Source organism: Gallus gallus, chromosome 1, assembly GCF_016699485.2.
Source record: "Gallus gallus isolate bGalGal1 chromosome 1, bGalGal1.mat.broiler.GRCg7b, whole genome shotgun sequence".
NCBI lineage: Eukaryota > Metazoa > Chordata > Aves > Galliformes > Phasianidae > Gallus > Gallus gallus.
This window is the reverse complement of record NC_052532.1, coordinates 179,918,307-179,943,393: the sequence shown is the minus strand read 5'-3', so window position 1 is coordinate 179,943,393 and position 25,087 is coordinate 179,918,307. Positions and strand designations below refer to the sequence as shown.

Below are 25,087 nucleotides of genomic sequence, written 5' to 3'. Positions count from 1 at the left end.
ATCTCACCTTTTGACCTAAGATTCACGTGTATTTTTAAGCCATAATTTTAACGATGTAACAGCATATATTTAATTTTTAACTGTCTTAATACAAATGCCATTTTTAGAAGATATTTTACTTACAACACAGTACAGGAGCATAAAAATTTGATCTTTATCCTTTAACTAAGAAGTCTCAATTTTTCTCTGTTTAGATCATTAAATGTTATATCAGCATTGCATTCTTGCTGTAACATCAAGTGTTCACATCTCTGTAATATTTGAATTTTACTCTTGCTTTAAGTCAGTAGATGCAGCCTGGGAGGGAAGGAGATACTCTGGTTCTTTTGGAGGCTGAAAAACAACAAATGGGAGGAAGTAGCACATTTTCAGTATACCTGGAGGACTTAATCATTCTATTAGTTTTAAAACAAGGCAGAACTCCTCTCTCCTTTCTACTTGTCTTCCTTTGCTTACGTTTTGAATGAGGGACTTGCTTTATGTCACATATCGAGGGGGGAGATGAACAGGTAGGATTTTCCATCTGCTCTAAAGTGAGAAAGGATATGAACATTGTAATTGCCGGAGATCTGAAGTGGAACAAAAGTAGCAAAACAAGTTAAGGTTTTCCTAGCTCCTCAACTGTGCGTTACTTTGTGCATTTTGGGATTTTTTTGGAAAGTGACGGAAGAAGATGACTAAGCTGGAAGAAGTAGTTTTTAATTTAGTTTGAGATAGAAGACATGTTTATGCTCTTCTTTCTGATTTGCCAATTTTTGTTAGAAATAGCATCTTTGTGATGCCCTCTTCTTGCTTAAAAGTAGGAGGCCTGAAATAGAGAGTATTGGTAGCAGTCAATTAAATCACATTATTTGCATGTTGATTTATGCGTGAGAAACTTCACATACTAAGCTGCAGTCTCTAGCTTAGGATAACTGCAAGTGATTTGACTACTTAACATTTTTCTTGGCTGTAGAAGTGGAGGAGAATTTGTTGGCTACTGTGTTTGATAGATTTTATCAGAGGGTTAGGGTTCTAATGATGCAGCACTTTGTAATGACTTAGGGAAAGACAGAATGAAAACATTTTATGTCTTCATTTGGCACTGGAATTAATAGTAGTGTTAATAATTATTGTATACCTCTTACTTACTATCAGCCTGAGATAGTCTTTGGGTTATTAGCCATTAGAATATCTTAGCACCTATAACAGCTTTCTTTCAAGTGTATATTTCTACCAACTCTATGTGTCAATGTTATATGTGTTTATTACAGTATGTGTTAATATGTTTGATTTTGAGCTATGAGCTTTTGAAATATATTGTTCATTTGGGCAGGAATTCTCAGTTATTAGCTTTTTTCTTTTTTTAGCCAAGAAATATAAGTGGTTCACTGTTCTGTTATAGCTTTCTTTTGAAGTCATTTTATTGTGTTAAGGGCTTAACACTTAAGAAACTGAAGTCATCACTGCTTGTGCTTACAAATACTGGAGATGGTTCAGACTAATGCAACAGCAGTTCTGTGATTCAGTAGATTAAAGAAAGAAATCTTTCAGTGTTTGATCTAATTATTACAACTTAACAAATATCTTAGTGATTTTGTCCATATTAACTCTTGGTACTTTCTTTTTTGACAAACTTGGTACTTTCATTTTTGCCTCATTTTGTGTATAAAATAGTTAGATTTTGTAAAATGAAGTGCAGTGACTTTGCAGATCCATGTAAAAAACTGTAGGCGTATAACTAGAGTTATATGCACAATTACATAATCCGTAGTAATTAAATCAAAGGAGTCTTCTGAGAAATGAGAGCTGTATTTAACCTTTATTAAAACTCCCAATTTTAAGTTTTGATGTCAATTTCTGAAATAAATGGATGCATACAACGTGGAATATGCATTCATCTATATAGAAACCTTAAGATTGCTGCAGAAAACAGCTTTAGACTTTGAGTGTTTTAAAAATATCCTACAGAAATACTCCTTGTACTGTCAGTTGGAAAGAAAAGTAAGATTTATTGTTGAAGAACTTTTTAATAGACTATTACACTTGGTATCTGTGGTTAGAGAGAAATACTGAGAGTTATCCATGTAATGGTTCCTTTCATCTTTCCTCTGTTATTGTCTACATATAAGTAAAAAGTATGATATCATAAATGCCTTTCTTTATTTTTCCCTTGAAATACACGGAATAGCAAGTATCTGTCTAAACATAAAACCCAAGCTCATCATGTAAATGTATTGCAGCAAGTTGCATTTCTAACAAGTTGGCAAGTCTTTTGTCCCTTTCTTTTACATTCAGTGTCTTAGACACTGAGATTTTAATCTTAGCTTAGCTCTGCAACTTCCATGGTGCAATTTAATTTGTTTTATTGGAAATAACAGTATGTTGTTTATTAAAATGTATAGTCTAACCTAAGCCTTAAACCCAATCACATACAAACTAATGAAACTCAGATTCAGATATAATCTTTTGTCTTTTGGGTAGTATCCTGGCTACTGCTGTGGTAAGGGCTGTGCTCAGTACTGGGGCTGGATGCAATACAAGCTTGTTTGTACATTCTGGCTTCCTGCTTTGTTGATTAAAACCAGCTCCTCTTCCTAGGGCAGCTGGGCAGGCATGCCCTGGAAGCGAGGGGCAGTTTGCAGGAAGCCATTTCCTGGTGGCTCGGGCCTGTTCGGGCAGCTGAGGCTGTGCAAGGCAGGCCTTCAGCTTGCCAGCAGTCAGCATGGGGTGGGGAGGGCTGGAATAGCTGTCGTTGTGAAGAAATGGGCCTCCAACTGAAGCAGTGACTCCTGCTACATAGTGAGGGAAAGCTGCATCCATTCCTTCCCTTGTAGTTAGGCTGCAGCCTCAGCCCCCAGCTCTCTGATCCTTTGCGTTCAATGGGAAGACAGATAGCTGGTTGGGTCAAATTGTATTTTTAAGTGGGAACTTCTTAAAAAAATCTTCAGATAATGTGGACTGGCCTTGAAAGGTTGGTTATTTTGGTTCTCTTGATATTGTTCTGCTCCTTTTACAGCTGTGTGTGAAAGGATGAAGTTTGCATCAGGCTGCTGCTTTGGTGGTTCGACATCTGTCAGTAGGAGTGAGACTGTGCCTCTCCTCTAGCCTTATCACCATTGTAGGTAATCAAAATCTCACAGTCTGAGTTCAGTAAGTTTATGGAGTTGAGAGGTAATGATATCGGCTGGGCAGTACTGAATCTTCTGAAAGTCTGTAATACCCCTCAGGTGAAAGCATTGCGGATGTGTGTTCTCCACCTCGCAGAAATAAAGACGGCTGTTTTCTTTGTCTGAGACTCAGTAACTTTAATTTGGCAAGACTCTGTCTTATTCCATGAAGAATGCCTTCTCCGTCTGAACTCTGCAGCCGGACAGGAGGATTGAAGTGCTTTGCGATAGTACTGATGTGATAATCCTTGCTCCTATTCTGAGCAATTTCATGAAGAAATACAAAAGAAGTGTGTGAAATGCAGTACCAAATCGATTTGTGTTTCTCGGGGACTGTTGCTGCTGAATTCTGGGTAAAAGTAATGTAACAATGTTGGGAGAGACTTATCAAATATCCAGGTACACAACTTTTCTTCCTAGTGATTTCAAGTTATAAGTGTGTTTGAGTTTGGGGGAGGGGGAACACACAAAAGAAAACTGGGAAAGCGGTAATTCTTTTTTATATCTAACATAACTGAAGAACGGAGTATTTTCTGCTGCTGTTTTACCCTTCCACAGTAACATAGTCCTGTCTCAACCAGCTCTGCAGCAAATACACTGCCCTTGCTTTCACTGCCTGAAGGAGTTGAAATTAAGTAGAAAAAATGAAGTTAGAAAGAAATCATAGAATCACAAGGTTGGAAAGAACCTACAAGATCATCTAGTCCAACCATCCTCCCATTACCCTTGCTACTACAAGCCACTAAGACATATCTCGTAGCTCCTCATCCATCTCCCTACCCTCAGGCAGATCAACACTACCTCCCAGTTTGGTGTAATCTGCAAACTTACTGAGGGTACATTCAATCCCCTCATCTAGGTCATCAATAAATATATTAAACAAGATGGGCCCCAGTATGAACCCCTGGGGGACACCACTTGTAATGAGTTGCCAGCTGGACTTAACTCCATTAACTACTACCTGCTGGACATGGCCTTCTAGCCAGTTCCTTACCCAAAGAAGGGTATACCTGTCCAGGCCATGGGTAGCCAGTTTCCCCAGGAGAATACTGTGAGAGACCGTGTCAAAGGCTTTGCTGAAGTCTAGGTAGACTACATTGACAGCCTTTCCCTCGTCTACCAGTCTGGTCACCCAGTTGTAGAAGGAGATGAGGTTGGTCAAGCATGACTTGCCTTTCATGAACCCGTGCTGGCTGGGCCTGATCCCCTGGACGCCACACACGTGCCGTGTGATCTCACCCAAGATTATTTGCTCCATGACTTTCGCTGGTACCGAGGTCAGGCTGACAGACCTGTAGTTCCCCAGATCTTCCTTACAGCCCTTCTTGTAGATGGGAGTCACATCGGCAAGCCTCCGATCCTCTGGGACCTCTCCAGATAACCAGGAGTGCTGGTAGATGGCAGAGAGCAGCTCGGCAATCACCCCTGCCAGCTCCCTCAGCACCCTAAGGTGGAGCCCGTCCGGTCCCATGGACTTGTGACAGTACAGATGGAGGAGGAGCTCTCTGTCTCCACCTAAATCACCGGGGGTGCATTCAGCGTAGCATCCCAGACTTCCAGATCAGGGTGTAAAGTGCCCTGAGGGTAACTGATCTGTCTATTAAGGGACGATGTAAAGAAGGTGTTGAGGACAAATGTTACACTTGATGATTTGTAACAGCCAGATGATTTCTAACAAGCCCAAAGGCTGAGGCAAGTTTGTCTTAGTTACATTAAGAGAGTGAGAGTGCTTTTACATTGAATTACTGAGTATCGTATACTCCAAGTCTGAACTATGGACTTTATCAGTTGCATTAGTAAGGAAAACGATTCCATGTTAGAATGGCAGAATTCACTGTCATTCCTGTTTCTGATGCACCAGCTTTTCAGCAAAAAGTTGTAATGGAAATATAGTAAATTCTTGCATCTTAAACTTGTCAGTATCTTCATTCAGAAAATATTTTTCTTAGAGATTCAGCTAGGAATATCAGATCCAATAAACTAGAAGGAAAAAGGTCTGTTCCTTTTTCTTTAAAAAAAGAAAAAAATACATAAAAGAAGAGCTTGCTGCATATTAGTTGTATTGTTCTTGATTACATACCAAAATGTTTGAATTTTCTGTGCTTCTAAGACCTAGTTTTGTTCCCAATCATTATCTAATCCAGCAAGCCATCTGACACGTGCATGTGCAAAAGGAAGACAAAATGTAGGCTTTTGACTAAAAATAATAGAAGCCCTCAAATGCTGCAGCTGAGCCTACGTTGTATGAAATGTTGATAAATTCACGTGACTGACTTCTAATGCTTCTTATGCAGCGTTTTACCTTGTTTTATCTGTTCAGTGGGGTTTTTATCACATTTTTTTTCTACATTTATGGAAGAAAACCTGAGACTAGAGAGCCTTATCCATGTTGGTAGCAGGTGGTAGCTGCTTCTAATTGCAAAGGAAGCATATGCCGGCTGCTGATTCAACTGGTTGCCAACTTGAGTTCAACTGCATCATTTGTTTAATATCTAACAGTAATGTAAACACCTATGCGCAGATCATGTATGCTCGCTGTGTTTCCATTTGGCTTATTGTATGGCATAATGCAGCTTTAGAAGTAGATTTACTGAGGCAGATACTAGTTGAGCAGGTTTTGATGCATGGTGTTTTCTGAGTGAGCAGGTAGTGTGGAGACCTGCTCTGTGCTCTCAGCTCATCTTAAAATGCTCAGCCACATTCCATGCTCTGCTGCTAGGAGCAAAGTCTAGATGTCAGCAGAATCCTTCTATTCACCCCTGTCTGCTGGTGTGACAGTGCTTCTGCTGTCACAGCCTGTAACCTCAGCTTTTAGCTTTCTATTTACTGAGCAGTTAGAGAGGAGTCATTGCCCCTGCCAAAACCATGTTCTCTGCAGTGCTTGAGGTTAAAAAGACAGAGGAGGTCTTTTGGCAGTCTCCAGCTGCTGGTGAGGTGAACTCATTGTGAAGAAAACAGATGAAGCCACGGAGAATGAGGGTTAAATGCCAACCTGCTGCTTGTAAATTGTCAGGTATCTTCTAGTACAAAAGTTGAAAATGGAAGCTGAACAAAGAGAATACCTCGAACAATGCAGGAAACCGGTTGGCACTGAAAATTATGAAAATCAGAGGTCTGCCAATTGCTTACGTGCTTCTTACAGTGAATGAACAAATCAGAGCCCTTTGTGATGGGGAATGGATGCTTTTACGTAGCTGTTCAAATGCAGGGTCACAGCAGAGACCAGCAGTGTAGGATTTTGGGGTGAGGGGAGCATGTTGGGTATAGATGACAAGGCTGAGGTGGTGGGGGAGTGGACGGAGGCTGTGAGCTGAGGTGATGGAAACAACCCCTTGTGTGTCAGAACTGCAGCTGCCTGGAGCAACCCCTGGCTCAAACGCACTGAAGGTACAGTGGCGGCCACGTACACAAGAAACATGGGGAGGGGTGAGGAATGGGTGCTCTGAAAGATGATTCTGGGCATGCACGGAGGGAAGGACTTAGGTTGCAGAGAGACTGCAGGGCTGTAGAGACTCCAGAGCTATGCAAGAGATGTCCCCAGGGGAGGGCTGAGGCAATGGTCATGACACCTTATGGGAGCTCCTTGAAGCCAACCTGCCCAGCTCTTCTGAACCGTGTAGGAGACTCAGACTGTGTGAGACAGGGAGGCTGTGAGAGCAACCAGACCTCCATCTCAGGCTGTGACACTTCTGCTGAACAGCAAGTCATGTCATCCACAAAGTTCTGCCTAATTCTGTGATTAAATGTTTTGGTATCTGAGCCCACTGGATCTCTGCACTGTTAGTTGGTGTTGAACTAAGGCTGTCAGGAGAAGGAGAGCTAGGAAGCATTAATACTTATCTTTTTTGAAGTGTGTTCAGTTTAGTAAAGAGAGTGCCCAATAGAGAGTACAATTTAATTATCTATAAGGTATGCAGAGTTTCTTTCTGATGCTCTTTGCATATTTTTGAATCATAATCTCTTACCTTTCAGCTGTACATCTGCCAAATTCAGCCACCAGTCTTATACTGTGCATTTTAAATGCATAGGTTGGGAATTTAATTTTCCATTTGTTTTCTTCTCCTCTCCTTCCTCCTCTTTGTTTGGAAATTGTGATCTGTCCCGTTGGTTTTTGTGCTACTTTGCAGCATCAAAATGCTTCTCAAAGTCACTCAAAGGTAGACGAGAGGTAGAGGCAATTTGAAATATTACTATTGTATGCATGCTAGATAACAATATTTGTGCTCTTCAGGTAGAAAATATTTTTACATTGCCATACTGTGTTGGTACCAATAATACTGGCAATGCAGTAAGATTAAAAACATGGAACAGAAGCAAAAGCAACTGTTGAAAGAAAATGTTTTGGTAATAAGAAGTGTTACTGTATGAGCTATAAAGTAATCCCTCTTTAAGTTCTTGCCCTGGACAATTCCTGTTCTACTAATGAGCTGATGTACAGAGATGAGGGTTTTATGCTTTTGCAGACTCTCAAACGGTTTGTGTTTATAGGATAAGCAACAGGAGCGAAGGAATAGCGTGGCTTTGTGAGCTGTTAAAGATGTGTGTCACTCATTAGTAGTACGTGCATAGAGCAGCAAGAGTCCTATAAAATACTGAGGACGCAGGTCTTGCTGCAGTTACAATTTTCTATGATAGATATAGTCATTACTTGATAGCATCGCTCAGTAGCTGTCATGAGCCATTTTTCCCGTTAAGAAGGCTCTGATTTTTCTCTTCTGTAGTTCATACTTCAGTGTGTTAGTGGACTGACCGTAATGACTGTGACTTTGAGTTAATTTTTTTGCTTCCTTTTGATGTAGAATAGAAAACTGATTAAAATGAAAAACAAAACAAAACTTCTTGGTGTAGGCCAGGCCAGGAATCTCTGCAGTCCTTGGCTCTGTGGTGTTCTGCTGCTACCAACACAGAGATGGATGTTGGAAACTCTTATGAGCCATCTGGGGACCTGACGTTACTTTTGTAAAATGCATTGAAAAATAAGTTAATTAAAATAGTCCTCCCACAGTTGCAAACTACTTTCAAAATCTCAGCACTTTTATACCTCCCAATCCCACCGCAGTGCAGACCAGGAGTTACAGAATAGGAAGGTTCCCGCATGACCTCTTCTGCCTTTCATTGATGTAGAAGTCACTCAAGTCGGTGTGTTACTTTGATCACTTGGTGACAGGTGAGATGAAAGTGATCTGATCAGTTGTGACTAACAGCTTCAGTCAGTTATACAGTATTTCTGGTATGAAGAGGCTTGCACGCTGACAACATAAGCTGGTGAATTGTGTGTCAGTGTCCCAAAAAGATTCCCAAAAAGAGATTTAGATGAGTCTGGTGTCCTACTGTGAGTAGGATTTAAAGCATGCTAAGTTTCTAACAGAATAAATGAGTTCCTCATGAAACAACACGTTCATGGGAAAACAGGATTCTGAAAAGGTCTGTTAGCTGCTGTTTACTAGTCATCACTCTTACATTCATGCCTTTTAGCAATTACATGTTAATATGTCTAATTGCTTTTAAGAAAGTTCAAAGCATATATTTTGTGATACCCTCCCACCCACTGAATAAAAGCCCCTGAGAAATTGTGTTTATTCTTTTATACAGAATGCATCAAACTCAAAGATGAAGAAAAAAACAACTAAAACCCAAGAAGCAAAAAAAATACTGAAGAAGAAATTTAAAGTGAACACAAGAATAGTCTTTACTGAAGATGGAGAGGTAAGATAATTCAGAATAACTCCATATTGATGGGAACTGAATTTGTAGTTCCTCTGAAGGCAAAAGTGCTTGTAGTCTATATATGTATGTATATAAAAAATCACCTTTCAGAAGTGAGCCATTTTCATTATTGGTTTAAGTTTTGCAAAACTGTTGGGCTTCCATTTATATCCAGTTCCTGTGAGGAACAGAGAGATGTTGTTGTATAGTGATGTCGTTTCACATTTATATGTGTTAAGGAATTTGGAAAAGAACAGTTAGTACCCATACCTGTCTGTACTTTGTTTCTGCGTATTATCTTCAAGGCCAGATGGAATACAGAACTGATTTTTTCCTTATAGAAATGTAATGCTGTTTTCTTATAGGTAATTGCCAAAGCTTCTCTGAATCTTGAGTTAATGTACAAAACATAGAAGGAGTCTGTCATTTTCTTTCCAATATTCACTATTTCTAGATTGAAAATACTGTTTGAAAACCTAAGGGAGTACCAAATTTCCACCTACTGGTGCTGATGTAAAATTGCATTGAAATTTGCCAGTGATATAATTGGATCTTTTCATTGTCCCTGGAAGAATGTATTGATTTGGTCCAGAAAGGAGTGACTGTGGATTGCTAGTCACTGCTGGGTTTCATTGTGGTGATAACCTCATGAGGGAGTCTCCACACTCCATAAGCTATTCTAACACTTCATTTTACAGCTTCAAATATTTATATTGTTTTTCCATTTCCAACACTGAGAAAAACGTAGTAGACACAAATAATGTGGTTTTTTTCCACAATTTTTTGAAAAACAGGAAAAAGTTCAAGTAAATCTTTTAAACAGTAATGATGTAATGAGGATTTTCACTTTCAAATACTTATAATGCTTATTTTTGAATGAACGTGATGTTGAGTAAGGTATCTGAGTTTGTATTGTAAAACGTTTTGGGTTTTTTCTTTGCAAATGATTGGATTTCAGGTTGGATAGTAGGAACAATTTCTCCTCGGGAAGAGTGGTGAAGCACTGGCACAGACTGCTCAGGGATGTGGGGGAGTCAACGTCCCTGGAGGTGTTCAAGGAGTGCAGAGATGTAGCACTGAAGGACATGGTTCAGTGGGCAGTATTGGTGGTGGGTGGACAGGTGAACTAGATGATCTTAGAGATCTTTTCCAACCTTCATGATTCTATGATAATCTTTTTATTTAGTCCAGAAAAATAATATTTTGGACTACTTAGGACATAAGAACTTTATTGCTAGGAAACGTTCCTAACTATTGTTTTTCTTGTCATGTATAATTCAGTTAGTGCAGCAGTGGCCACCTGTGCAGAAATCCGGTTTGGCAAAAGCAGATGAAGAAGATGATGCTAGTGGTATCAACTTAGATAAAGTGAGAGAGATACTGCGGGAAGAGGACAAATTTGACAAAGAAGAATACAGGAAGAAAATTAAGGAAAAGCACAGGGTAAGTTAATTTCTTCTTCAGTTACTGAAGTGCCGAAGTAGATACTTCGATACAGATTGCTCAGTGAGTATACTTAAATATATTATGAAATAGGTGCAGTACAGGTTTATGTAAATGCATTGGTGTTTTCAGTGTTACATAGGACACAGGAGGACTGTTCTGACATTGTGGATAGCTAATTAACTCAAAGCCTTATACAACAGTTGTTTATAACAATGCATCTTTGAATACAGCTTTAAAATCTGGTAAGAGTTTAGTGGGAGTGTTATTTTATGGTTTTAAGGGTTTGTTTGGAGGGAAGGAGGAGTTTGGTTGTTTTTTTCCCCGTACAAGTGTACAGGGGGAAGGGGAATTTAAAACAACTCTGCAGTGTTTCTAGACTGCCCTGAGCTCAACGTTCAGTAATGCATTTCAGATAGGCCTGAGTGCTAACTTTTTGCATCAATGTTATTAACACTATTATTTGGTTGGGTTTTTTTCATTATTTATTCCAACAGTGTTGTGGAATTTTTGGCTTTAATTTGGAAACTTCAGTAACTGCAGTCAGGTATTTGGAAAAACTCAGATGTTTAAAAAAAACCTCAGGCATTGAAAAACCTTTAAGTGGCATGCCATATTTTTGCAAACTGCTTCTGGTTAATTTGTCATTGACCAGAATGGAGTTTTCTGGCCTGGTCATGTAACGGTTGTATGGAGGACAACTGTATGTCTTTGGCATTCAGTAATCATACTGTTAGATATTATGAGAAAGGTTTGCATTTCTCCTGGTAATGGATAAATGTGAGATTGTGGGACTATATTTTATTATTGACTTTATACTCAAAGCTTCTAATTTCCAAAGCACTAAAGATTGTTGTTGTATTTCCCTGCTTTGGAAATGCTGATCCAGTTTGCCTTTACCGACTAATTGGTAGTGATTGATGGCGATGTTCTGGCCTCAGTTAAGGCTAACATTTGAACAGAACTGTTCAGAGAGGATTTACAGAATCTTCAAGTTACATTTGGGCACTGAAGTATAGCAGCTGAAGTCAAAGCATACTTCACACATTTAACTTGAAAATCTGCCGCTGTAGTCCTGTTGAAATCCTGAGATCTAGAAAAATCTCCCCTTGTTTTTCATTAGTGCAGCATTACATTTAAGAAGAGCTGCAAGGAAGTAATCTATTGTGTACAATAGAGATAAAATTATAGCGAATTTTACAGGAAAACAGTGCTATTAGATTTCAAAGATGCAGCTTGAAAAGCAAGGAGAGTCTGATATATGACTTCACAGTCAGTCTGCCATTAACTGTCAAATTCATATACTCTGAGTGATGCTGTTTTATGTTTGATGCTAGACTCTAATGATTAAATGCTTCATCAACTGGTCTGTTAGCACATCTTCGTCTTCATAGCGCCAAGGAGAACAAATAACATTGATCAGATATTCACTTGCATTTAGAAAAGCAATATTTCACTTGTGGAGATACGACGGAGAGAGAGAATGCCTCCTTTTGAAAGCCAGACAAATAAAATGAACAGAATACACCTCATCATAAATGTAGGATGGTGGGATTTTTTGTAATTATGGAAAGTGACAAGTTTCTCAAACCTGCTTTACTACATGAAGGTTTTTCACATTACATTTAGGTGTTATTCTTTAGGAAAGAAAGAAAAAGGAAAAAGGAAAGGAAAAAAAAGTGTTGTGACAGAAGGAAAAATATTTTTTAAAGAAGTCTTCTGATTGAGGGATTGTGAAATGTGTCTTCAGTTTTAAGAGCTGCATTCGAGCATTGCTTGCACGTTCAGAGTTTTTATTTGTGGCTTAACAGTGAGAGGTGAGAAATGTTCCTTATGGTAAACCCTCTGTACATGACATAGCATTCAGTTTCCTCATTGTCATTTAATTTTTGAAGAGGTCTTAAAAATGTTTGGTATCCTCAGTTTTCACTTTCCCATATTTAAAAAAGATGAAATTGAAAGGGGCAGGAAAGCTGATAGATGGAGTTCACAATTCCCTTTGTCAGACTCTCATTTGCTTCCCTGCTATCTCACCACTCTTGTGGTTGAAGATGATCTTCCACCCTCACTTTAGAAGGCATTCAAGTTTGAGATGTCGATTAATTTTAGACAAAAATAATAGAGGTTCTGTAAGGTAAAGTAGCACAGATGGAATGTATTTTTGTTGCTGTGCCTTTTTACTAAGATATGCTTTATGTCGACGTTTCCTGACTGCAAGCTGTTGCTGCTTAGGAAATAGTTGTAATAGTTGGGAAAATATGTCAAGACCTGTTGGTTTGTCTGATGTAAGCAGAGGTAAGCAGAGTCTCCCTTCTCTTGGGTCATATTAAACTAGTCAAGGCATCAGAAGAGCCACTCTTCTAGTGTGCCATTAAGGGGCTGCATTGTTACTGTATGGGGCAGATATTATTCAGATTTTTCTGCATAGAAACTGTATGATTGGTTAAACTGACACTGTATGGAGAAGTTCCATGCTATAATTCAGAGATTGTAGCTAAATGAGTATCATGGGGGGTATCTACTTTCAGCCATTGGGTTCTCACTGATACTTTTTTTGAACTTATTGCACTATCAGTGGGTCAAGTTGTCAGCCCTGGATTACGTAAAAGGTGCTAGGGAGCAGACAGGGTTTTTGAAGGATGCTTAAGGCTGGATTAAGGAAAACCTCATTATTTGGAATTCAAACTGCCTGACTGTAAAAAAGAATTACATGGCCACTCTCACATTGCCTACCCAGTGGTGTCTAAAAAGTTCACCTGTCTCATAAAATTTCCCTCCCTAAAAGTTAACATCAGTTAACAGCAGATACTTTGCTGAGTCTGAATCTCTGACAGCAATCTCGGTGACCCCAGGGAAGAAGAACTGCATCGTGACTGTGCTGGACAAGCCTGATCAGATGCCTGGTCATTCTCTGAATTTCCTATTAGAAGTTCCACTGTATGCATGTTTTTGGTCTCAAACATGGTGGTGAGTGTGGTTGTTAGGGAGCATGCCATTAGCACTTACATTTGGATTCATTTGAATTTCTTGTTACTAAAGCTACTGTCTGCAGTTTTTTATATACAGCCCTGTCCGTATGATGAGAAACTCAGAGACAGCACGATCTAATGTGTTAAAAACTGTACCAAAAGACAGGGATTTTGACATGTAGTTGTGCTGTGAGCTGGTGGTAAGCCCTTAAGCAAGTCTCTTATCACTGCCTACGTCTTCTTGCACTCTTAAAGGTAGGTGCACCCGCCTAAGGCACAGCGTGAGCTGATGAATACTGCTGGAGACCCAAATACAGAAAGGACTTGTGACTCACAAATAACAAAGGAGTGAAATAGGTGAGGAGTAAATATTGAGGAGAGTGATAAACCAGCATGGAAATAGGCACGCATCTTTAAGCATTCACTTGGATGGGACTGCACTGAATACATTGTTAATACTATTCCTGGGTTGCTTTGTTTCAGCAAGTTTTTTATGGCCCATGTGTGGGTTCGTGTTTTGATTTAGATTGTGGATGGACTCATGAAAACACTGCTCTTTAACTTTTTAAAGACGTGTCATTTTATAGGTCTTTTTCCATTGAAAATCCCTCTTTTTATGGCTTCTTTGGAATAATCTTGATGATGAAAGGTCTTGAGGAAAAAAATGCAACTTCTTAAAATCAAAACTTCCATGAAATAACTTCTTTTATTATTAACTTTTGAGGTGAATATGGCCTGTCAGCTTAATATGAACTTTCCTCATAAAATCCTTTCTGATGAATAGCAGACCTACTCAGAAAGTATCCACAGGCCATTGCTTTTAAATCCATTTGTGAATGTCATTTAAATGAGCACAGTTTTCAGTATGATCAGAAATACGTTTTGGTGCATTCATGAGATGCTTGGATTAGATGAGATGTGTGTTGCAGTGCCTTAAGGCGTGTGGAAACTTGCAAAGCATCTACACTATAATTAGGTTTCCTTCAAGAGATTCATATTCTGTTTCCTTTGCAAATGGGGGGAAATTGAAAATGTGACGGGTAAAAATAAATAAAAACCTGAGGTATAATTGTAACGTAATTAATTCTTATTGAAATTTTGGAAGCGGAGTGAATTTTAGCAGTTGACCACAAGGGAAGGGGCAGTAGCACCCATTGAGATGATGTGAGCAGAATTCTGCATGAAGGGAAATTTAATGACAACACAGTGAAAGGAATGAATATGAGCTCCTTTTTGAAATGTGTAAAATGTTAGAAACAACAATAAAAGGAGAAGTGAATAAAGTATTCAGAAGATGTTTTTGCACTCCATTTTTCAAGTTTTCAACTGAAAAAGCACTGTTGTTAGGATGAAAACACTGGCAGAGGGGGATTAGTCTTGCTTTTTAATAACCTCTCTTTCTTTCAACTGGGTGCTGAAGGAAAAATGAATAGAAGCCTCACTTTTAACTCCCTTTCCAGCAAGTACGATATGCTATGAACTTCATAGAATCATAGAATGGCCTGATTTGAAAAGGACCACAATGATCATGTGGTTTTAACCTCCCCTGCTATGTGCAGGGTTGCCAACCAGCAGACCAGGCTGCCCAGAGCCACATCCAGCCTGGCCTTTAATGCCTCCAGGAATGGGGCATCCACAACCTCCCTGGGCAACCTGTTCCAGTGTGTCACCACCCTCTGTGGGAAAAACTTCCTCCTAATATCTAACCTAAACCTCTGCTGTGTCAGTTTATAACCATTCCCCCTTGTCCTATCACTATCCACCCTTGTAAACAACCGTTCCCCCTCCTGTTTATATGCTCCCTTCAAGTACTGGAAGGCCGCCATGAGATCTCCACAGAGCCTTCTATTCTCCAAACTAAACAATCCCATTTCCCTCAACCTTTCGTCATAAACTTGGGATGATCAACTCTAGAAGATGTCTAAAAGGCATCATTTCCCTGAGTTGAGTGGTATTGCAAGCAAGCTGAGGCTGTCCTCAGGGAGCTGAGACTGCAGGGAACTGAGTGTAACAGGGAGAGGTTTTGATAGAATAGAATCATAGAATGGCCTGGGTTGAAAAGGACCATAATGATCATTTAGTTTCAACCCCCCTGCTGTGTGCAGGGTTGCCAACCACCAGACCAGGCTGCCCAGAGCCACATCCAGCCTGGCCTTGAATGCGATAGAAACTTGTGGTTTCAGGAGTGTACTTCCCCAGGGAATGTAATGAATAATTTTCTGTTAAAATTCATTTTGAAGCATTGCGGACTGGTAAGGAAATCCAGATCTCAAATCTCATAGAATTTTTTAAACATGAAAATGAGATATAAGTCTACTTACGGAGAAAGAATTGTTTTCCTTTTTATCATGTCATTAGCCAAACGTTAGAATTAAACTATGAATTTATTTTTAAAAGCGGTAATGCTGGTGGTTTTTTAACTAGCAGAATGATTGTATCAATTAGTTGAGATGTCAGCTGGTGTGTACAGTGGTGTTCCCTCCACTGTGTGTCCCATGCCTCGCTGTGCTCCTTGGGGCTTACCTGCCATCTAATGCTGCAGCTGTTGGCTCTACCTCCAGCCTCAGCACTGTGCTCTGGCTGTCCTTTTCCCAGGTGGAAAAGTTCTCAGGGACAATTCCTTGTACTTTCCCCCTTTTCTGGCTAACCTCTTGCAGCCCCCTACCAGACTTTGTTTCCTTCTGATTTGCTTTTGTAAATGATTTCTGTTCGTGACAGGAATTTTATGATTTAGATGTCTTTGGTAGTGTAGAATCATGTAATGACTTAGGCTGGAAAGGACCTTAAAGCCCACCCAGTCCCAACCCCCTGCCATGGGCAGGGCTGCCACCCACCAGCTGAGGCTGCCCAGGGCCCCATCCAACCTAGTAATGGGAAATACAGATGTTAGGCAACACAAACCATTCATTATGCTGGAAAATAAAAGAACCCATGAAAAATAGTATTTGGAGTGGGAAATCCAATCAGTATGTTAGTTCTGAAGAGCGAGTGCATTGTATTTCAAAGGAAGTAATGTTGGTAAGCGTTGTGCTCCCATTAGGTAAAGCACCGGGATGGTCCTTCCTGGTGAGCGGCGGTGTGTCAGGTCATGGTGTGGCTGTGTGGTTGGTTTGGGGCTGTGGGGGGATAACGCTGCTCTCTCCTGTAAGGAGCATTCTGGTGTAGGTGCAGAATATAAAGGGAAGAGGGCAGCAGTTGAGAGGAGCTCGAAGAGAAGCATTAGAGATGGAGGGATGTGAAGAAATGAATCAGGAGAGGATTACTTTCTTAGAAAGCCTGTCTGAGCACTTCCACTGCTGTTGTATGCCGGCATTGCTGCTGTTCCATCCCAGGTGCAGAGCTGTTAAGATAAGGGAGCTGGGTGCTGCTGGGGGAGCTGACAGCCATCCTTGGCCAGTCTGAGCACTGGAATCCATTTGGCCTCACTGTGCTCATTGCTTGCGTTTTCCTTTTTCTTTTCACTTTGAAAACTGGATGGGCTGCACTTAAAACTGAAGTACCCTCTGATTTTTGCTAGGTGTTTTCCTGCAAAATCAGAGTTTCTGGCCTCATCTCGCTGATGTGACAAAGCTGGAGCTGAAAAAATGGAGTAGCTGTTTGCATACGCCCTGATGAGGTGTGTGCCAGTGCCACTCACAGGAGGGAGAGCCAGAATGGGCACCTGCAGAGTGGGGGAGGAAGTGAGGCTTCAGCTGGCTTCATTGGTGTATGGTCAGAGCCTGACTCAGACTGCAATTTGCACACAGCAAGGAATCTTACTGTACTGCCTCTGTATATTAATTAGCTTAATTTAATATCTCTTTCTCTTTGGAAACCTATTTGTTAGAAGCAATCTGTATGTATATATTTGTGTACATTTGTTAAGGGTACGTATGTTCAAACCAGATGGCCTATTGAAAGTACTTAACATCTTGTTAAAAAAATATCTGTCCTGAAAACGTGTTTGGTTTGCTCAGATGTTAGATGGGAAAGGAATCATTTTCATTTCTTTCAACCAGTTTCCTGTACTGGTTTTGTTGTAACAGTGCTCTTTAACGGTCAATTTCTGCCAGTTAGTTTTTTTCTCTTAAATGAGGATGCATTCTCCATTTACCCCTAAGTTCTTCTCCGCTGCTTGCTTAGTGTTTAAGGTTGCCATTATGCTGTCTTTCACATGTTTTTGTTGCCACGCTTTCACACTTTCCTGTGCTGTCTTAAACAGTTCATTCTATACTGTGTTTCATTTTCCCTGCCTAATAAATAAGCATCAGTTGTACAGATGAGGTTTTTATGTTATCTTTATGTAGTTTGTTGTTTAAAGAGATTATTTAATAGATATCTAAACCCAAATGTAAGCAGATCAAAATAAAAATCAATCACCAAAGGCATCAGAAAGCTCTTCTCCTTTTCCCTGGAGATATTTAAATTCGTGTATTCAGCAGTGACCAATTTTGTACACTACATAACGTTTTTTTATCCTTGGCTGAAAATAATACTCAACGTCTGTTCTGTTCAGTTTTATCTTTCAGCTGGGAGTGTTGTTTTGGTGGTTGGGCCACTGTGCATGTAGATGATTTCCTAATCTCTGTTACTAAGCAAATATTAAAGCACATTTGAATACACAGTTAAAAAAAACAAAAATAAAATGTAGCAACGGCCGAAAAACTGACTGCTGAAATAAAATTTTCTTATGCTGTGTGTATTCTGCCCTCCCTCATTCTGTTTAGTTTTAACTTATTAGAATAATAAATAGTTCTCACTGATTTCTAGTTTTTATTCTATCCACCTGCGCAGAGCAAAACCACTGTGGAAGAGGACAGCATTTGTTTGTGTTGGCTCATGTGCATGCTGAGTGTGTATAGAAGATTAATCTCGCTGTGCGGGCTGCTGGTGTGTTTATTAGAGCAGGATTTTCAGATCCCAGGTTGCTTGCATGCTGAGCAGTTGGAAAAAAAACAGACAACTTTTGCATGTCGGTAGCACAGAGCTGGTGTGAACTCTTCTGAGAGAAACAAATGTGGGATACCACGGTGAGATATACAAACTCGCATTTCAGAGCACATCTGTGCTTTCAAATATGGGCAGAAACCAGCTTTTGGATAGGATGATGCCAGTATGGAAGAGATGCTGTGAAGTTCTGAGCAGCTGTTTGTGCGTTTTCTGTAGCACATTTGACTCCGAGTCTCTAAAATAACTCCTACTAAAATAACAGCTGATAGTAAATACTAAGAAATGAAATCTGGTAACGCTGTCAACCAACAAAGCTTTATTAGCAAATGCAGCCAGAATTCTTTAGTCAGCAGGGTGACATTGCTCTGAATCCCTGCCACTTCTGGAAGCTGTTGTGCTGACACCATGACCTCAGCTGTTAGAGTTAATTGCTCGGTAGCTCTGAAGTATGGCATCAGTAGGTAAAGGATCAGTTATCCTAAGTGCAATGTTAAAATTTTTGATCAGAACCTGCATTTAAGTAATATATTTTTTAAAAAAGATGAGCATGCATACACTATGTTATTATAATTACCGTTCTTTTCTTTTTTTCTTCCTTTTCTGACTTAGTGAATAGTTTTTATCTCTATTTTTTTCCCATTCTCTCTGGCACTGGGAGAGGGCAGTGAGCAGACAGCAGTGCGGTGCTGAGCTGCCAGCCAGGTTAAACTGCGGTGGTATGGAACAGGCCGCACTGATTATCTTGAGTGAAACTGTTGTGTGCCTGCAGGTGAAGAAGCAGAAGAAATCAGTAAGGCTGGTAAAACTGCTGTATACCACCAAAACCAGGAGTTCGTTTCTTGTAAATCTGAGTATGAACCTTGCAGAAGTTCTTTCTACACGTGACAACAATCCCTACGGATTAAATGTTGCAGATAAACCCCTTGACAAATTAAAATGAACTCTTAATTAGCTGTAGGAAGGGGAGGGTCAAAGAAGAAGGGGCTTTCTGGATGGAAAAAAAGCCTATAAGCTTTCAAAATGTACTCAGCACTGGTGAGGCCGCACCTTAAGTACTGTGTCCAGTTTTGGGCCCCTCACTGTAAGAAAGACATCGAGGCCCTGGAGCGTGTCCAGAGAAGGGCAACAAAGCTGGTGAGGGGTCTGGAGCACAGGCCTTATGAGGAGCGGCTGAGAGAGCTGGGATTGTTCAGTCTAGAGAAGAGGAGGCTCAGGGGAGACCTCATTGCTCTCTATAACTACCTGGAGGGAGGTTGTAGTGAGCTGGGGGTCAGCCTCTTCTCTCATGTGACTAGTGATAGGACTAGAGGGAATGGGTTCAAGCTGCGCCAGGGAAGGTTCAGGCTGGACGTCAGGAAATACTACTTCTCTGAAAGGGTGGTCAGGCACTGGAATGGGCTGCCCAGAGAAGTGGTGGAGTCACCAACCCTGGAGGTGTTCAAGAAACATTTGGACGTTGTGTTGACGGACGTGGTTTAGTGAGAACCATTGGTGATGGGTGGATGGTTGGACTGGGTGATCCTGTGGGTCTTTTCCAACCTTGGTGATTCTCTGATTCTATAAAATTGCAGGTATTTTTTTAAATATCTATCAAATATGCATATTTATCAAATATCATTATATATCAGGTATCTTGGCTGCTAAACTGTGTTTATGTGAATCTCTCACTTATCCCGAACTTCACCAAATGGAGAGGGCTGCTCTTAGTCATTAATTTTTTCGCCTCAACCTGAAAACATGGAACGTGAGAGCTTTTTCCTTTTAGTAAGTGCTGTTAGTATCTTGAGGGAAAAGTACAAAGGGCATGAGTGTTTGTCTTAAAATCCAGTAGTGGGAGAGGAAACAGGAGTGTGAAGTCAGTGACAGAGTTCAGCATGTAGCTTTTGTGTATGTCAGAACCAGAAGCAACGTGAGCCGTGGTTTTGCCTCCTTGTTAGGACAGAGCTGGTTCCTTTGCCCCTTTGAATGCGGAACAGGTAGAGGGGTTCACTAATGGTAACTTTTGTTTAGTTGAAAGCCAAACGGTAATGTCAAACTATGTGATGATGACTCAAGCATTTCATTCTTGTGATCACTGAAATTACTGAGTTTCATCATTAGCTGGATGTGTAACTGTGGGGAAAACTCATCATTTGCAGGAAAATTTTAAAAACTGATCAGGAAGGTCTCTGAGCTGTGTAACACTATTTACATTGGTTTCAATTGGATCTTGAAACAGCAGGAGAGTTCTGGGAGATATTGAGAACTACCGTGCAAATACTTTTAAGGATAATAAACTAGTAATTTAGCCTGCAAGTAGTCCACAGCAGGCTAATAGAATGACTGGCTTCAGGCTCATTACTAAAGAGCGAAATGAAAAGAGTGTCAGTAACCAGTGGGGTTATGTGGAAAGTAGGCGTAGTGAAATGTGTGTTTATATGTGATTCTATCAGAACAGAATTTGTTTTGGTAAATAAATCTATCCAATATATTGATGTTTCCACAAGCTTTTCACTTGAACATTTTGATTAATAGGTTAAATATAATAAAATTAATGCAGCGCAAATTAAATAGACCAAAATTTCAGCAGTTGGAACATTGTAAACCGGTGGCTCCTGATTCACAGTGTACTGTTTCAAGATTTTTTTTAATGAAATGGAGGAAGGCTTTTTGTGAAGTTGGGCTCAAGCAGAGAAAACTGTGTTTTAAGATAGGTTTGAGAACACTTTTATAGGAATCATAGAATGACCTGGGTTGAAAAGGACCACAATGATCATCCGGTTTCAATCCCCCTGCTATGTGCAGGGTTGCCAACTACCAGACCAGGCTGCCCAGAGCCACATCCAGCCTGGCCTTGAATGCCTCCAGGGATTGGGCATCCACAGCCTCCTTGGGCAAATAAGAATAAGAACTTCAGGATGTAATGTGAGGACTGAGATCTCTTCCCTCAGAGATGGATGCCTTAAGAAAGAAAGATATGGCTGATGTTCTTGTTACCCAGGTCAGCATGAACTATTGCAGTGGGATTTTGCTGGCATGATCTAAAGGACTGATGGTATCATTGAATATACAAACAGAAGTGAGAAATGCGGTTGGGAAGATAGTAAGAGCTCATAAATGCCTGTTAATGTAATATTTGGGAAAATAGACGTAAATACTGAGGGACATCTGGAGTTGGTTTTGTTTACCTTACAAAGGAGAACAGAGTTGGTATGATTGGGATGTATGTACGTAAATACCTGAATGTGAGGTCCTTTAAACTAGTCAAGAGATGAAGGAGCTAAAAATCAAATACAAGTAGTTCAGTTTGGTAACAGCAGCTTCATTGAAATGTTTTTAAATCTAGATGGAGTTCTTTCTAAACCAGGATGTGAATGTTATAGTAAAAGGTGATACAGTCCTGTGTTGTGGTAGCCGGGTGCATTGATCCCATCTCCTCTCCTGCTCTTTTTTGTACTCCTCATTTCAGTCTCTGCACCTTTAAGATCTTTTTGTCTTTACTGTTCTTTAGAGACATACATTTATTGTGCTGTCTGGTATATTTCTCTTCTGTGGCATTATGTCAATCTTCTGCTTTCATAGCTGTCTTTGCAGTGCTCTTTGTAAATCCCTTGAGCAGGAATTTCAACTGTATTGGCTTAAGCCTGTGGCTGTAGTTAAGACACTATCTAAAATTTTCTGTTCTACCCAATTTAAAAACAGCTTTATCCTGCTTTGTAATATCTAGTAGGTTATTTTCTAGCCCTGTATTCTCTTTCACTTTTTTGAAAGTAAAATTTGAAAAGGATCACTGTTTTAGCAGAAAAATAAGAGAATAATGGTGACCCGAGTGAGCAAAGAATGCCCAACTAAAGCACTTAGAAAAAGGGACTGAGAGAAAGTGGAAAGCCTCAGTAAAATCATTATGAAGGTGTAAGTAGAAATGGTCAGAAATGAATTCAAATTAGACTTGGAAGGGAATCATATAAACTCTCCCTGGAACATGGTAACATCCTGTCTAATTCCCTTTTGTCTCTGCTGAAGCCTGCATTGTGAGGAAATGTTCGTTGGATGTTTCCATCTTTTTCCCCTTTTTTTCTCTTTTGTAAAGATACCTAGCTCATATTTGAAAGGAAAAGCATTTACTGCTGTCTTCCATACTGCTGGAATTCAGGAGGAACCAGATCTTCATTCTGTGTGCTTCTGTATATTCAAACAGAGCAGTGTTCATCCCAATGAAGTCATTTCGTCTCTTTCTTTTTTAACCTTGGCCATTTATCAATCAGGGTGCTGCTTCATTCTGCTGCCTGTTCTTCTTTTAATTAGGTTGGCAGGGGTGGTCAAGTGTAATTTGTATACAGTAAGTTGGTAGTAAAAGTTGCTGGGTTTTAATGGTAAAGGTTTGGGCTGTTTGGAAGATATTCTTAAAATCTAGAATCAGTTTAATGTAACTAATAGATATTGACTAATAAACGATAAATCAGTTTGATATAAATGTGGAATAGTCCCTGGAAAACGTGAGTATGTAAAAATCCTTATATTAATATCTGAACAGCTGGATAAAAACTGACTTATTTTTTTTTGTTATAAAAATTGTTAATTTTGGTTCTACTCATTGCAGTGCTTTCAGACTCCGGTAAACATACCTCAGTAAGTTGGTCATATAATGATAGTGAGCTTATATATTTGTGTATTTTGGTAGATGTCAAATCACTTCTGGAAGTTGCTATCCCTGTGACCTACAAACAGTGCAATCTAAGCTTCAAAGCAGTTAGTGACTAGCACAACACTACTGGATGAAACAGTTTCACAAATACTGTTTTTTAGTATATATCGTAAGCCTGATTTTCTGTCATGTTGACTATGTGTAAGACCAAAGTGAATCAGTCCTCAGCACCTCCATTTTGAGGTCTTGGAAAACAAGATTCTTTTTTCAGCATAAGTCTGCAATGCTCGGTTCATCTGTTTTGGCAGCTGAGGACTGAGAGATGCAGTGGGCTTGTGCTTGTCGTGCTCATGTCTGGTCTGTTGCCGAGTAGACTGACTGTGTCCATAGCAGATGACATCTGGTCCTAGTGGCTTCTTTTGGTCCGTGTGATGCAGTTGTGGCTTTAAATAAAATTATTGATTGCTTTTTCATGTTTTAAAACAGCTGAAACAATGAGAGCTGTGTTACGTTTGACTACAGTGAAGTCTTTCGGTTTGTTTTATACCATGTGCTGAATGCAGTGGCCTGTAGGTTTGGCTGGATTGAGGTTTTGGTGTGCAAAGATGTCAGCTGCAGGCCTGGAGAACTGTATAAGGCAGAGATACACAAACCTCATTCAGTTTTTTCACTGCCAGCTTCTGGGGATGAACTTTTGATCTGTTCGCCTTTGATTGAGAGAAGAGAGGTTGATTTACACAGACTTTGAGAATGCTTCAGAAGTTTGGGCAATTGGAAGAACAGAAGATGGCACATATCACAGAGATGTCTCAAAAGAAATTGAATTCAGACACCAATTTTGAAAACCTTGGCAGCTGTGTTCTGCTCTTCTCAGCACTACATGTGAACCTTACTGCTTTCCCAAGCAGTTTCAAGTAGTGCCTTCCTGTATGCTTTGGTTTGGTAAAACTAGTGGTAGTGTTGGAAAATTGAAACTGAGTTGGCACTGGTGGTATATGGCAGAGTAAGCTTTTGTCCATCCTCAGCAGAAGCAACTGCAGCAGAAATATATGCCAGAGCCTCAAGAGCACCAAAGGGAAGGTAGATTGTGGATGCCCCATCCCTGGAGGCATTCAAGGCCAGGCTGGATGTGGCTCTGGGCAGCCTGGTCTGGTGGTTGGCAACCCTGCACATAGCAGGGGGGTTGAAACTACGTGATCATTGTGGTCCTTTTCAACCCAGGCCATTCTATGATTCTCTTGGGAATTAATAGTGCAGCATTAAAGCACAGGAAAAGAGGGTGAGTGCTGACCAAGAGAAACACAGGTCAGAGAGACCTGAGCGCTCTTCATCAAAGGACCTGAGTGTCCTTTACCATGCATGGTCTCTGGGCAGTCATAGCTTCAAAATGGACGTGCTCAGCTAGCAGTGACAGTGGTATCTGTGCTCCTGACCAGATCACCTTAATCATGAATTTTATGGTGTCTGCTCTTTCATTGCGATGATACAGCACCAGAACTGCTGGAGCTTTCTCATCATACCCAAGAGTGATCTGAAATGTGATTTCATGCCATAACATGGTTTTCAGCCTTTTCTGTGATGACATTTTGACCCAGAGCTGATATTAAAGGGGGATCCTCTTTTATGTGGACTTCGGTGCTGGTGCTAGGAACATCTTATGTTGCTCAAAGAAATGAAGAGAAATGCATCACATAAGCTTTTTTATGCTAGTGTAAAAAAGTTTGAATAAGCAATGTTGTTAGCATTGCTAAGATGAGAATTTATGGCCTTGTGCTGTGCCAGGGGTGGTTCAAGTTGGATATAAGGAAACATTTCTTCTCAGAAAGAGTGGTGAGGTATTGGAACAGACTGCCCAGGGAGGTGGTGCAGTCACCATCCCTGGACATGTTGAAGAAGTGTAAAGAAGTGACACTGAGGGACATGGTTAGAGGGCATGGTGGGGCGGGTTGATGTTGGACTAAGTGGTCTTTTTCAACCTTAATGGTTCTATGATTCTATAAGACAAATGGAAAGTAGGGAGTGGTGTCCTTTCCTAACTGACGTAAGTGCCCTTACTTGAATTTCTGTCCTTGCCTCATGAAATCGATAATTGAAAGGATGTTAAATTACAAAGACCTGACAGCATATAAAATAATGTTTCAGTTGGTTTAAAAATAAGCAAATCCCAATAACAAAAAGAAGAGAGAAAGAGGGTGATTAATGTCAGTTATGTTAAATATTTTGGCTGCTTTGGGATGTTAGAAATCTGGCTGGCAGCTTTGAATGAG

General features: G+C 40.2%; 1 protein-coding gene across 1 annotated transcript in view; it reads left to right on the top strand.

Annotated features, from left to right (window-relative positions):
- DDX10 (DEAD-box helicase 10) overlaps nucleotides 1–25,087 on the top strand; it is a 165,183-nt gene that overhangs the window by 85,206 nt on the left and 54,890 nt on the right. The window contains exons 14-15 of the mRNA NM_001079725.2: nucleotides 8,742–8,855; nucleotides 10,137–10,298. Coding sequence (NP_001073193.2) covers nucleotides 8,742–8,855; nucleotides 10,137–10,298 — 276 coding nt within the window. The remainder of the gene's footprint in view (nucleotides 1–8,741; nucleotides 8,856–10,136; nucleotides 10,299–25,087) is intronic.